Source organism: Phragmites australis, chromosome 1, assembly GCF_958298935.1.
Source record: "Phragmites australis chromosome 1, lpPhrAust1.1, whole genome shotgun sequence".
Classification (NCBI taxonomy): domain Eukaryota; kingdom Viridiplantae; phylum Streptophyta; class Magnoliopsida; order Poales; family Poaceae; genus Phragmites; species Phragmites australis.
Genome location: NC_084921.1, coordinates 46413079 through 46427847, shown reverse-complemented (window position 1 = coordinate 46427847; position 14769 = coordinate 46413079). Strand labels below are relative to the sequence as shown.

The 14769-nt window shown below is 45.0% G+C and overlaps 1 protein-coding gene and 1 non-coding gene across 2 annotated transcripts; one reads left to right on the top strand and one right to left on the bottom strand.

Annotated features, from left to right (window-relative positions):
* The first annotated feature begins 4963 nt into the window (after nucleotides 1-4963).
* Nucleotides 4964-5089, top strand: LOC133891500 (U6atac minor spliceosomal RNA). The gene has a single exon (XR_009904233.1). It is a non-coding gene; the product is annotated as a U6atac minor spliceosomal RNA (small nuclear RNA).
* Nucleotides 5090-6137: 1048 nt separating this feature from the next.
* On the bottom strand, nucleotides 6138-7150 carry LOC133890119 (protein MIZU-KUSSEI 1-like). The gene has a single exon (XM_062330567.1). It carries the CDS (start codon nucleotides 7096-7098, stop codon nucleotides 6241-6243), a length of 858 nt encoding a protein of 285 aa, XP_062186551.1. The 5' UTR covers nucleotides 7099-7150; the 3' UTR covers nucleotides 6138-6240.
* Nucleotides 7151-14769: the final 7619 nt, after the last annotated feature.

Here is a 14769-nt window from a genome sequence, read left to right as displayed (position 1 = left end):
CTCTTTTTTATTGTAGGATTTTTTTTCTGAATCTTATATGTTTTCTGTAAAATTAGAATGATTCTTGTAAAATTTATGTACTATTCATGTAAAATTCATATATTCCAAAGGAGCCATAAAGGCGGAAAGCTTTGATTTGAAGAAAGAACACATTTAAAATGATCTCTAGTGTCGAACATACATTGTTTGTTTGCTACTGCTTGAACCAAGCCATCTGGACTTTGTCAAATGGGATACAGCAAGGAAGAAAACAAGAAGTTGAGAGAACCATTCGTCATCTTCGTCCTAGGAAAGCACATTGTCTAGAGCTGAGAATGAAACTCGGAGCGCACTCCACGCTCGCTGAACCATTGTAGCGCCTTGTGCCCAAATTTCCAGCGTATTATTGCAAGGAACAACAGTGGGGTAGCTTGGCCAACCCCTTTCTACAAAGGAAAACTAGAGAGATAGAGAGAAGAGAAAGAACCAAGAGAGAGGAGTCTAATACGTAAATGAATAGAGAGTGGTCTCTTCTTGCTTCTCTCGGGATTCTTTTGTAGACGATGGATAGATGCGTAATTTCATCTCTACCTATAGATATTTTATATAAAGTAGATGAGAGCTATATAAAGCAGGGGAAAAACGTTTTTTCCCTATTGGTGTTACTGTAGCGGGACTGTAGTCACACCCGCTGTTGTAGCAGTATTTTACACCTTTTGACTTTTGCACTGTACCTGTTCCTAACACCTTTGTACATTTCCTGATGACTGTAGGGGCTAGGGGGAAATTTTGTGCTACTAAGGGTAACAATAATGTATCTAAGTTAGTATTCTATATAGATAGGATTTACTACACTACTTATATATGATAGTAGTTATGATAAAGAGCACAATATTTATGTGCATATTTTGTAGGCAGTAGTATATGGGGGTAGGTTGAGGAACCAGCAACGGCTACTCGCAGGGGCAATAGCTATTTGGATGAGGCAACGGCTTTTGAGTATTCTATTTCATATATATAGTGATATAGTAAAATAATATAATTTATTAGCTTGTGGACTACCTATATAACAATGGACAACTTTTGTATTGATTGTGTTACGAACTGGTTTCACAATAGCTATGAGCAAACAGTAAGACTATATTTATTACATATAAACTTTTTTTTTCCACATTGTAGTTGTCCTAATAGGAACTATGAGCTCATAAGTGAGACCATGTGCATGGTGAGCATATACCTATTGAAGTTACAAGCATTGTACAACCATTAATTATGAGAACTATGCAATGTCCATCATCAAAACTTAAGCAGTTTGAACTGAGCAGGTTGTAATAACAGACGATTTTTTTGGATAATAGAATAATTATATCTTGGCCTGTACATCATGGATGCACGTAGCCGATGAAACAACAGCTGATGAGTGTTATGTTTGTGGAATCCTATCACGATCGCAAACCATCAAGTCTTGTGCCGCTGAAGATAACAGGCTGAGCACAAGCTCAGCTTGCCGTCGCCCGGAAGGGAAAACCTCTTGACGAAGTGTACACAATGGAAGTGCAGGCTTTGTGGCTCACGCTTTAGCTCAAATTCCAAATGCATCTCATTGCAATGATTTCTCACTGTCCAATTTCTTAAGCCAGTTCGATACATCCATCACTCCGCGTGCTATTCCTCTTGGTATTTCTTGTAGGATTTTAGAGAGAACTTTGCTGGTGGTAGTTTTCCTTTGTAGCTGAATCGCAACTATTAGAGTACAGTAGGTTATTGCCTTCCTGGCAGTGAATTGCGCATGTAGTGAAGAGAGCGGCGGAGCAAAACTGCCCGAACAGATGGTCTGAATGGAAGGCCTTCTACGTTGGCATCCAAAGTTCCAGGCACACGATGCCCTGCTTAACCCCAGGCAGTTGCATTAGTGCTAGTTTGTGCGGACTGGGATCCTCTGTCTTTACAGAGCAAAAATGGGCTACAATATTTTTTAACAGTAAAATGTGAGTGCCGCTACAGTAATTTACAGTGAATCATTGTAGCAAGAGTATTATGTGTAAAACACTGTAGCAATAATCTCGTTGTCCGTTCTCAATCCAACAGCTCGGAACAAAGGCTAAGGTCATTGATACTGTAGCACGGATCCTAGTCCAGTTTGTGCTCGCATGAGATGGCTGTGGAAATGTAGATTTCTTTATATTGTACTCTTATTACAGTCTATGTTAGTATGTTCCAATGCTCCTGCCTTGCAGTTAAAAAAATAGAGTACGATTTAATGCTTAACCGTATACTTCCAACGAGCAAAGGACCTGACATAAGATAAGTGAAAAGGAAATTGAGCATTGAGCTGCTGTGGCGTCGTGAAAAGGAAACAGAGCGTTGAACATGTATTTGGCATAAGCATCAAATGCTCACGGCACTATAGTCGTTTGTAACTAGCATGGATTGTACGCCAGTAAGGTTGCAATTAAGGATCAAGGTGTCCCTGATAACGATACAACATTTCCCTTGATCAGAAGTGCTCGTGAAACCCACATGTTGCTCTAAAATGCTTAGCATGACTGCACACGGCGACCAACAAAAGGACAACACCGACACAAATGTAGATCAACGCAAACAAGAGTTTCCCCGTATATGATCGTACTTCTCTCTAGTGACCCTAGCTTTAGCTACACAGATCCTGAACGTAGAGCAGGTCTTCCACGGCTCCGCACCATCGTCCAATTGACTCCAGAGATGAGTAGAAGTAGTATAAGAGTTCTGAATGGACGCATTCTACTGATCTAGGCTTTAGAGGCTTTGGCGCAGTTTCAAGGAGACCTAGTTACTCTCTGCTGACAGAAAGGCTTACGAGTGGTCGTTGAGTCTTACCCGAAAAACGGCCTCCACACTCGCGCACCGCGCCAACCATTTCCACATCGTCTTCAGCTTCAAATCCTGACGCATCCCTTCCCCAGAATGAACTCGCCCGTCACACCAGCCATGGAATCCTTCGTGCTGCGCGCTCGATGCCTCATCTTCCTCCTCGTTGTTCAGCTCCACTTACCACCTTGCGTCCCTATATATGCACGAGGAAGGTGACATCTAGTTTTTGGTTTGGTGGTTGTCTCGGCCCGCCACACCGAAAGGCACTGCTTTTTATTCAAGGCTGTAGCCATGTAGGGCATGGGTTGATTTAACCTTGGACTCGTGACTTAGTGATTCAGCAACCACTCCCAGCTAGCTATCCGGAGAGACCATCGAGTATACAGTACTAGTCCGGTACAATAAGAGTCATCACGAGCTGAAATGCATGCATGCCTTAGCCTTGCATGAGGCTGCCGAACCGACCAATTACTGGAAGCAGCTTTAGTGGGAGCGATCCGGGTTTAAGCCCCGGCGTTAATCGAGAGACACTCGTACAGTTTCTGTGCAGTTGTGTGAGTGTAAATCTATATTTTTTTTAAAAATCATTTCTTTTCTTTCTACTTTTTTAAAGAAATCAGCTTGAACGTGTTATTGACTTTATTCTGTGGCCAACCAAGCCAGCATCCATCACATATAACCTCTTATGGATTTTAGACAACAAAAAAGCTTTCTCGGACCAGGTGTGTGATTTTTGCCTTAGGGTTAACTCATGTCTGTGATCGATAGTCGTCATGAAGAAAGACTGCTATCAACATTGTCGTCAGTCGTCGGGGTCGTTGGGATTGATGTGGCACTCAGAGATGGTTAAATGGGTGGCCCGGTCTGGCACGGCACGAGCTCATTGAGACACGGTCCGTTTAGACCTGTTAGCTAAACAGGTCGTGCCGTGCCGATCCACGTGCTGTGACTCCAGCCCAGCCACGTTACCCCTTCGTACCTACGAAGCCTTCCCTTGACTCCACCAGCTTGACCTCCCGAAATCTCTAGAAACACGACCTCTCGAAATCTTGTCCTCCGAAGCTTCGACCTCCTGAAGCTCCGGCCCTCTGGGGTCCTGCTTTCAAAAAGCCTTCACCTCCCAGTTCCATGCCTCCCGAGGCTCCCGCCTCGGGCTGATCGAGCTGCCTTCCCGAGGGCAGCAGGGTGAGTCAGCAGGCCTTAGGAAAGATCTGCCGGAAGAGGAGTACCGGTCGTATTTTACCTGCAAGGAAGTGACCGGTATAAAAAGCATAGGCTGATAGACGACGCTCTGACACTCCAGCGTAGTGGAGGCTATCCTGACACCCCTGACAGTGCGGCGTCGGGTCGCAATTGGTGATCAACTCTCGCCGACTTCAGGGGGCAGGCACCACGATTGTTACTACGGTGGATATTTATCTCCCCGATAGGATAGAAAGTAGTTATCTGGGATAAGATCTAGCAATTCGGTCAGGTCCTATATATTCGTACATTACGATAATTTGTATGTCAAGCTACGCATAACCTTATAAATAGGGGGCTATGGTCACCTGAGAAGAGAAAAAGAAGTAGGGGCAGCGAGAAACAAAGGACGAACACAACGGGAGAGAACAAGCAAGACAACAAGTCACGCTGTAATACTCCTTTCAGAGTGATACATTTTTCTATTATTAATATATTCATAGTGTTCCTTACTCTCAAATTTTATCTCCAAGCTTGAATCTTCTTCTTAGAAGAAACTCTCGCAGTACTTGCTGGAGCAAGACGAACTATTGCTCCAACAAGTTACATCAAGAAAAAGTAGCAATTTTCTTCCAAATATGATTGACAAAGAACTGTGAAGTCTAACAACTGAAATGTGAGACCGAACGAAAACTTTTGGGGCAGATCGGAGAACTGGAATTTTTTTCAGGTGCAAACGAATAGCTACTCACCTGTTTCAATCCTCTAAGCTTTGCCTTGGAATCCAGACACGATCTCCGGTTTATCCCAGTCAACTACTGAACTGTGTTAGTGCGGTTCTGTACTCGCATGAGACGTTGCAGGGGTGCCCACTGTCCAGTGTTTAGTACCATATCGCCCAACTAGGTAGAAATCTCCTTGTTTTATAGGCTTCAGCCTGCCAGAAGAAGTCGTGTTCGTAGAAAGGAGAGACGGTTGGCATCTCCCCTGATAGGGACGGGAAGGGCCCTCGGGCTTTCCTATAGCATACACTGTGGTTAAGGCTATCCGCTTCGGTAGATCTTACCCAAGTTTTTTTACGAAGAAGAAACAAGAACGCCCCGCCCGCTCTCCTGTCTCTCCCGCGCACGACAACGCTATCTCCAGCTCATCTTTATTGGACTAATTCCCTTAGATCGTATATAGCTCACCACATGAACACATAAATAAGCATTAGACATTGATTCGAAGATGCCATCGGTTAGGTCTGATAGGGTTCTATACTTTGGTGAAGATGAGCCGAAAGTAGAGAAAGCCGGTAGATCCATTGGTGTTGGTGTAGGCGACACATTGGAATATTAGAGTTTGTACGAGTCTCACAGAATGATCTAGGTGATTAGGACCCAAACTAATTAGGTACTAATTAGGTAGAGTCACCACCGATTATATAATCGCATGTGTAGATTCACCAACCTCTGAGAACTCGACCAGGTAATTTGTTAGCCTGATCGAGATCACTGGCCTTTGGCGGATGCTCGGCACCGGCGGACGGTTCGACGGTCCATATCGACCGCTGACCGTGGGTTCCCCATGGGCGGCAACTTCGTCCCTAGGACAGTGCGAGCGGGAGCAGCCACGCACTCCAATGCGGAGGCGGTGCACGGCGCGACGACGGGCTTTCCCTACTTGGGCGGCGGCGGGGGCTCAAGGATGGCACAGCATAGGGGCAGACGACAACAGGCTTCTTTGCTTGGGCGGTGTCGGTGGATCGAGGACGAGGAAGGCAAGGGCACAAGGTGACAAGCTCAAGGCCGACGCGGAAACGCGCAGCCAGCACACGAGACCCGCGCCTGCTGTTCGACAGAATGTGCAGCCTGGGGGACCTCGTCTCCTGGATGGCCATCGGCCTCCCTCTAAATGTTAGTTATACGGACTGCATAAACCCTATCGTATTTTTGCATTTATTCCCTGCAAATTATAATCTAGGACCACACACATTATAATCCAGTTCAGTAGCAGCCAGAGTGCAGTGTACACACTCGTGAAGGACGCCATTTTCCTAGTCTATGTTCTAAAGCTTATATATGTATACTTTCAAAAGCCCTCACATAGAACACAAAGAGAGAAACAGAGCATCGACCTACCCGGCTACCCGTAGAGCAAAGTACCTGCTTACAGCTTAAAACTATGTTTTACTCGCTAATCTCAGTCACACGAAATCCAAATTTTAAAAGGAAGTGTCGCAATTTTTCATATCCTGATGAAGAAGATGCTAAGCTCCGGCCCATTGTTGCCGTCAGGGTTAAGCATGTAGAACGACTCCGAGTCCCGGGACCCCACCACGCGGTCGAAGTACGCGCGCATGTACGCGAGGTCGAAGGCCTCCTGCCCCTCGGGGGCGCCGCCACCGCCCACGACGTCGGCCGGCAGCACGCCGGCGCCGGCCGACACTGTGCGCAGGATCTGCATGACCGTGAGGTCGTCCTCCGTGGGCTCCCGGCGCACGGCGTACCCGATCTTGCGCCCGTTCACGTACGCCGTCCACAGCGGCTCGTCTAGCAGGCTCGTGCGTCCGATGCCTGCGCCACCGCCCGGCGGCTTCTTCTCGCACTCGAGCGCCACGCGCAGGTGTTCGGCGCCCATCTCCTGCATGAACCTCCCCGTCTGCATGGCGAGCTCCAGCAGCAGGATGGGCACGCTCCCAGGCGTCTCCTGCACCGCCAGCGTCACCCGCGCCCTGCGGTGCCCGAACAGCGTCCCCGTCGTGCGCGACGCACCGCTGACATGGCCGTCGTGCCCCCGCGACGCGCCACCGCCTCCTCCGCCGCCGTGGCGCGGGATGACACCGGGGAACCGGCACGCCGGGGCGAGGATCGGGAGGGATCGGAACAGCGCACGCACGGCGCGAAGGGAGGAGCGCGCTGCCCCGCGGCGCCTCCTCTTGTTGGACGGTGGCGCGGTCAGCGTGATCGCGGGCCGGGGCGTGCGTGGCGAGGCCGGCTGCTGCGGCGCCTCGGTGGACGCGCCGGCGCCAGGGGTGCGGGGCGTGGCAGGAGCACTCAGCGGCGACATCGGCGGAGAAGTCTGTGGCATGGTGTAATGTAGCATGGCCGGCGAGTTGACTGACGTGGGGTCAATCGGAATGGGGTTGAAGCCTGTGATGCTTTAAGGAAGCATAGCTGTTTATGATAGGTGCGGTGCGTCTGCTTAGCTTATTAGGCTGGTGGCATGCACGTTCACGAGTTCGGTATGAGGTGGGCACGTCCATCTTTGCCTGTCAACCGTGATGGGGTGCTCGGCTTGTACTGTCTTAGTTTCCATTTACTTGGCACTATTTTTTACTATAGCAAATTTGATTGAACTTTTTTTAAAAAGAATTTATAGATATTTGAAAAAAATAATATTGGTAAAGTTTATTTCATGATAAATCTAATAATGTAAAAGTTTTAAATATCTATAAATTAAAAAGGTACGGTCGTACAGTAAAATAGTGACAAGTAAATGAAAAGGAAGTAGTAATTGTGCTGGCTGACTCCGAACAAGCTTATAAGTCGGCGCGTTGCAGTTTTTGAAATCAGGACGAGAACGAGATGACTGAGGGATGCAAATTGGGTCAGCGCAGCATCGCAGGAATCAGGTCCGTATTGGACTTGGGAATGGGATGCTGGACCCATCTAAGCTATGGGCCTATGGCGGGCTGGCTGAACCTTGCCGAATTGCCATAATGCTGATCAGTTCTAAACGTAAAAAAATTATATGGCCTCCCTCAACTATTGGTTAAGTATGTTTGTCCTCTCAAATCGTAAAGTCAGATAATTCATCTTCTTCAACTATCTAAATTAGTATAAATTTTCTTCTTAATTGGTTTTTGATAGTTATTTTATCTTACGTGGCGATAACTAAGCCTACCTTGTTGGCAGCATGGCAGCATCTCGCTGAAGTGGTATCAAAAAATCAAAATAAAAAAATATTAAAAATACCAGAGACAATTCTAAGAACTCATGTGATTTTTTTCAAAACTAGTGACATTTGCATCATATTTTATAGAAAGGAAACTTGAAAAAAGAGTGCTTTAAAACACGTGCAGCTCATTTATCAACTCACATCCAGGAAAATATTAATATGAAAATACATATTTTGTGTGTGTAGGATGTACATTAAGAGGATCTATAAAATTAGTTTCACTTTATTTAGAGTTTTATTAATTTCTCCATGATTTTTACTAAGTTCACAAGCATAAAGTGAGCATGTTAAGAAAAAACATTGTAATTAACTTTTTTATGATAACTACACAAATAATTGTTTAAGTAAACTAATAAAAATGGTTTCACTAATTTTAGGAGTGTGATGGATTAGTTATGACTTAATTTAGTTGCAACACATTTACTCAATCTTGCACGTTACAATAACTATTTCATGATTTTATATATTTTTAGAATATAGAGGATCATGTAAGAAGACTAAAAAATTGTTTCATGATTTTTGGATTATCAAACAATTAATCTATGCGCTTAACTATGTTTAGAAAATAAATTTTCTCACAAAAAATATACAATCTTTTCATGAGTATAAATACCTTTATCATGTAGATCATGTTACAAGGAATACAACAAAATTTGTTTCACTTGATTTGAAGCTTAGATGAATTAGTTATCGATTTTAAAAGGAAACCAATAAAAACCAATATGTTCACTTTATGACTGTGAACTTTGTAAAAATAATGGAGAAATTAATAAAACTCTAAATGAAGTGTAACTAATTTGATAGATCCTCTTAGGTACACCCTATACATAAAAAATATGTATTTATGTCTTAATATTTTTCTTGACATGAGTTAATAAATGAGTTACATGTTTTTAAAGCATTTTTTTCAAGCTTCCTCTCTATGAAATATGATGCAAATAATATTATTTTTGAAAAAAATCATTGACGGTTTTAGAATTGTCTATAGTATTTTTTTTCTAAAAAATGTGATTATTGTGATTATTTTTGAATTTTTTATGCCACATCAGCGAAATGTCGCCAACAAAACAGTCTGAGTTGTCGTCATGTAGGATGAAACCACCATAAAAAATAATTGATAAGATAAATTACATCAGTTTAAATAGTTAGAAGATGTAAGATATCACAAAATTTGAAGAGATAAACAGACTCGAGTATCGAGTAATAATTGAGAGAGATCATATAAAGTTTTTCCTTTTAAAAAGCCATGGGCTCCCTAGATTAATGGCCCATCAGACCCGCGGCTGCTCCATCGTTGGCGCACGCACGCACGGGAGCGGCCGCGGGGAGCCGACGCCTCACGCCCTGCCGAGTGCCGGCCCCCTCCCCTCCCGCACCCCATCCCACCTCAGCACCTTCCGAGAGCGCCGCGCACGCGCGGGTGCGTCAGATCAGCGCGCGCCTCCGGTGCCCCCTGCGTTCGCCCGCGTCGCTGTCCGCCGTCCCCACACAGCCTACGCGCGCGCAGCAGCACCGTCGCTTCGCGTTCCATGTACCAAATCTCGTACCGTCACGTCACCATCCTCATCCCTCCTTGCAGGAGTAGCTAGGTGCCAGCGCGTGCGCCCTTCCGTAACGTGTCCATCGCAGTACTGGCACAACAACAACGACACCAGATCATCTGGAGCGCCAGCCAGCTCAGCCGGTTCTATCCAGAACGCCGGAAAGCATCCGGTCCGTTCAAGATTCCCGGCGTGGACTTGTCAGGCGATCAATCATGCGGGCGGGCGCGCGCCACGCCGTGATGGGCACAACCCGACGAGGCCCATAGCGTAACTACCGCGCCGCATGGCTTGGTCGAGCAATGATAGGGGCTGCTCCGATCGCCGCACTTGCCACTGCGCAACAGCTCGCCGATGGGCCAGGCCAGCCAACACGTACGCGAAAAGGACTGCACCTCCCACCCGGCCACGCGGCTCAGTGATTGTCCTTGTGGTGCAGTTCAGCAGCTGTGCCGGTGCGCACACTACACCCGGGCCGCGTGCGTCGGAGGCACATCCACGGACAGACGAACGTGCCGTTGCGTAGCGTAAAGCGGCAGCTCTCGACAGACGACGACAATGCCAGCAGACGTATCATTCACGCAGTTCACCGGAGACCCAGCTGGCCGCTTTTAGCAGGGCAGCTGGTCGATCCCGCCCGTGGGGGCCGCCGGCCCGTCCGAAGTGACAGCCACTCCGGCGTTGCGGCTGACAATTTTGACATCGACGTGCGCATTTGGAAGCTTGCTTTAGCCGTCCTGCCCGCTTGCCGGCCCATCTTAGACCGTTGATCGCGCGCGAGGAACGGGTTATTACGGCGGTGAGACCGCGGGTAATATTGCAGATTTGCAGGCAGGCACGGGCGCGCGCGCGGCGCTGATTGACGATGGCGGGCGCGGTACGAGGGAGAAGACATGTGATACAGTGGGTAGTGTTCGCACAAGCGTAGTGATCGGATGACTGAGGGCACACTCCTTTAATGAGCGTCCTCACAACGTCACAATGGCACACAGTTGGCATGTCGCACGTATCGACTCCGAGTTGGACTGCTACGAAAGCTCCGTCCGTAGCAATCCTGGCGTCCGATTATTTTCTTTCGCAAAGAGGCGCCACACCCTCAGAAACCGAGGGTGCCTCGGGGTTACCGCCGGGGCTCCCTGGCGTTCGATTTGTCTGGTTTTTAGTCTTTTTAACTATTCTTTAAATATAAGTAATTTTTAAATTTTTATATATATTTTTTTCATTTCTTACTTTTGTTTAATAAATGCTATCACTTTTACAAATAAATGAATTATTTTTTTCTAATACAGAATAAATAAGAGGCAACAAGATTATTTGATCTATTTTCTTAATCAATATGCATAAGTCTAAAACGACCTATATTTGCAATTGAAGGGAGTATTATCTAAGAACACTGGAAAGGCACACCGTTTCGGTAGAGGCAATGGCGAAACTCTACCTCTGGTAAGATCATCTCAAACTACATTTTTTTCATTTTGTTTAGTTACTAATTCTCTTTTCTGTTCCTATTTCTTTTATTTTCTCTCATCTTAAACAGCTTAACTTCGAGAGGAATCGTAAAGAGAAATGAGATAGAATCCCGTCTTGAAATGAATGACTCTGTAAATTTCTTCGTGACAGTAACCGTAAAGTAAAACCGTTAGAGCACTGAAAAGAACGAAAATCTCTTCACCTGTCGCTCGCGACAAGAATCCTTAGGCGTGGTCTAAGAATCAGATCAACAACTAAGTGTTTAAACTTAGAAAGAGCCCTAAAGAGAAGTTGAGCCTGTGCCCGGGGCATAGGCTAAGTGGAAGCCTTAGTCAACTAATATAAAACAATTTAGGTCATAGAAAATTAGAAGATATTAGGATTTTTTTTTGCCACGTTTTGGCCACGACTGGGACCGTCTCAGTTGCCGACGGCCCAAAATCCGCTCTTGTAGAGATAAAAACGCTGTTCACATGTTCGCTGGTCATCCGCAGGGCTTTCCGATCCTCCAAATTTAGCAAGACACGCGGGGCGAAGTTTCCTTTTAAGTCACGCCCATTTGAACCTTGCTAGCACCGGAAGCCGGCTCTGAAATCTCCATCTGATTTGAGCACGTGATTTGCTGTCTCCAAACTCCAAAGAGTATACTACTCGTATACTGGTAAACATTCCCTTCACTCTTCTACTACCACGATTCCTATTCCGGCTCTTGGACCTAAAACTGCTTTCCGGGACACTCCCAATAGAGTTATCTGATCGAATCGCTTGCAGCAACCAGGTATCACATCACCCACCAACAGGAGACCAAAATCCTTGTCGCTCACGGTAAGATTTACGAAAAAGCAACTCGCCGTATCATCTGAAAAAAGAAGCAGGCGCCGCCCACTGCCACTGATACACCTAAAAGGTCGCGTGGTGGCGACTGCTGTGCGTTCGGGCACCACAAACGGACATGACGCTCCTGAGCTGGTGAAGGGAGCTTCGAGGAAAGGTGGACAGTGGATTTAGGAGAGGTCTAAATTTCCTGATACTTCTAATCTGTCGAAAGATATGTTTGTCGTAAAATATTGTCATCTTCAAGAATCACCACGTCTTTGTCAACTTCTTGGAGGCTGTAATCTGGACGACATCAAGCAACAGTGCGACACTGAGACAGGAAATCTCATCATTCTGATGGATCTGTTACAGGTTGTCGGTTCCGTTACCTAATCTGCACATTTGTCTTTCGTTTGGTTGCTCCGTTTATTCTGTAAATTCCACTAATCTTGTTCTTATCCCAAAACTGACTAAGTTGATGTGTACGGTACTTTATTTCTTACGTCTTAATTCAAAGATATATAGCTCTTATATGTATTTAAAAAAAAACTTAAAAGGTCTCGCAACATGTGCTGCAGTAATTCATCTTTGATGCTACAAGCGGCGGTTATAAGTTGGTATCCAGATGCTCGATGCTGCGATTTTGTGTTCACATAACCTGGTCCATCTGTGGACGCTTGTCAGCACACCATTAGATAGGAAAGCTACTTATTTGTTCTTTCATTAGTCGGCTGCGCGAGGAAGTCAGAAGAACGTAGTAGAATGGTACTCGCAGTTCTCCTTGTCTTGTTCCCTTTCACTGCGGAAAACGTGCAACCTTGAGCTGCTTTTTAATCCTGATTATATTTTTCTGGAGAAATCAGAATGGAGGATCAATACCGCGAATTTGAGTTTGGTGGACAGAGCAACGAAGCAAGGAACACGAGGTTGGAGTTGGAGATATATATAGCTTTTAAAAAAGGGTCTAGCCAAATTCAGATTGGTTAGGCTAACAAACTCCGGAGTGGAAGCCCCTCAGCAAAGCACAGCAAGCTAATTTTAACTAGACGGATTAACGCGTCTATACCACGTCCGTTTTTTTACACAAAACCTAATAAAAGAAAACTAAAGAATTAGATTTATCATTTTTGGACATCTCAATATTTATTTATAAATTTATCAATATTTAACACATTCATTTATTTATAAGGAAAACAATGGCACTTTCATGCATACACATAGTTTTAATATGTAGACGATAGTAATACGAATCTAACTAAATTTGTTTCATATTTATTTGAGTTTTAGATATTTTTCTATGCATTTTAGATTATTCAGCCGATTTATCAATATAACTATTATTCTTTCGCTATTTTTCAAGAATTTCGGGGAAAAAATTATGTGTATGTGTGTGTATATACATATATGCATATATATATATATATATACGTATATATGTGTGTATATATGAGGACATATATGTATGCATGTATATGTATATATACGTATGCATATGTACATGTATACATATATATAGATACATATATGTATCCATGTATATATACGCACATATATGTGGGATCTATATAAACCCTAGAATTGCTCCCATTTGCGGCCCTTTAATATTTGTAATAGATTAGTGATGCCTCATTTCCCTAAACCGCCACCCTGGGTTAGTTTAAAACACCATAGTTCCCAACTATCAGGCGTTTGAAAACAAGCCCGATCTATCAGGTGACGGTGATTTCAGAGGGATTAGCGGGGGCAATTTAGGAGGTCATTGATGTACTTCCTAGGTTTAGAGGGATGTTTGGAGAAACAATATGACCCGATGGTGGTGGCGGATGCGATGCGGGGTGGGTTAGCGCGACATGGGCGATATGCGCGGAGGGGTGGAGGAGCACTGCCGGAGCAGGAGCGATTGCGTGAGTGAGAGGAAGAAGATAACATGAGAGCCATCCGCTCATAAATAGATGATTGAGCTTGTCGCCCGAGGAAACACCCATTTTAGGTCAAATTAAGAATAATAATAGTCTTAAAACACAAGTAGGAACCCATGGATGGACACAAGTGAGGGCATAGGTGTATATATGTACATCTAGATTTTTTGAAAAAAATAAGCATATATATCATATCTATTTGAGGAATAATTAGTGAGTGTGTTAATTATTGATGAGAGCAATGCATGTATTTATACGCTATAATCAAACATAGTGATAGGTTCAGCTTGTTAGTGGTCCATTGCATGCAACGGTTGTGATATGTCTTACGGTAGAAGTGAACGTATGGTGACTCAGTGAAGTGGTGAAAGTGATCACGCAGTCAGTTGGGGTCATGCATGATGAGTCGGTGAAGCAAATACAGTAGTTAAAAACGTGCTAAATGACTCGATGAAGCATGCAGAGGTTGATAACGTGCCAAAAGACTTGGATAGCACCAACTGATACTAAGCCCGTTACGTCAACAATATTTTCTTGAGTCTCTTGATCCTTTGACTTTTTCTCGCTGCAACAAGCGTAACTCCTAATGACAAAAAAACAAGCCCAACATGGCAACAGGTAACGACACCAAACCTAATAAGACAAGTCGTTGGCGTCCAACAGTGAATGGCTAGCGTCTAACCGGCTAATCCCCAATTATCCATATATGCAATGACATCCCGACGACGTAACACGCAAACGTGCATAAAATGGTGGACGATAACATGGATCCTAGTGGCGGCGCGAGCACAGTGGGGGAGGGACAGCATGCACGAGCACGATAAGATACTACCGTGGCTGTGCAAACATGAGCGCTGCAGGGAGTGAATGTACTAGTGTGGCAAAGCGCTGCCACGATAGCCCGTGTACAACGACATAATTTTTTTTTTAGCTATGTAGATTCATTATTAAAATGCTATGTCCCCCACCGCAAGCACCAACGTCGCTCACGATCTTTGTTAAATATACAGTCACTAGCACTGTACCAGTGCTGCTGCACATCGGTAGCACCGATCGAGTGGTTCAGCTGC

Excerpts from the sequence above, each read along its gene's own strand:
- LOC133890119 (XM_062330567.1), bottom strand. The coding sequence starts at position 7,098 with ATGCTACATTACACCATGCCACAGACTTCTCCGCCGATGTCGCCGCTG.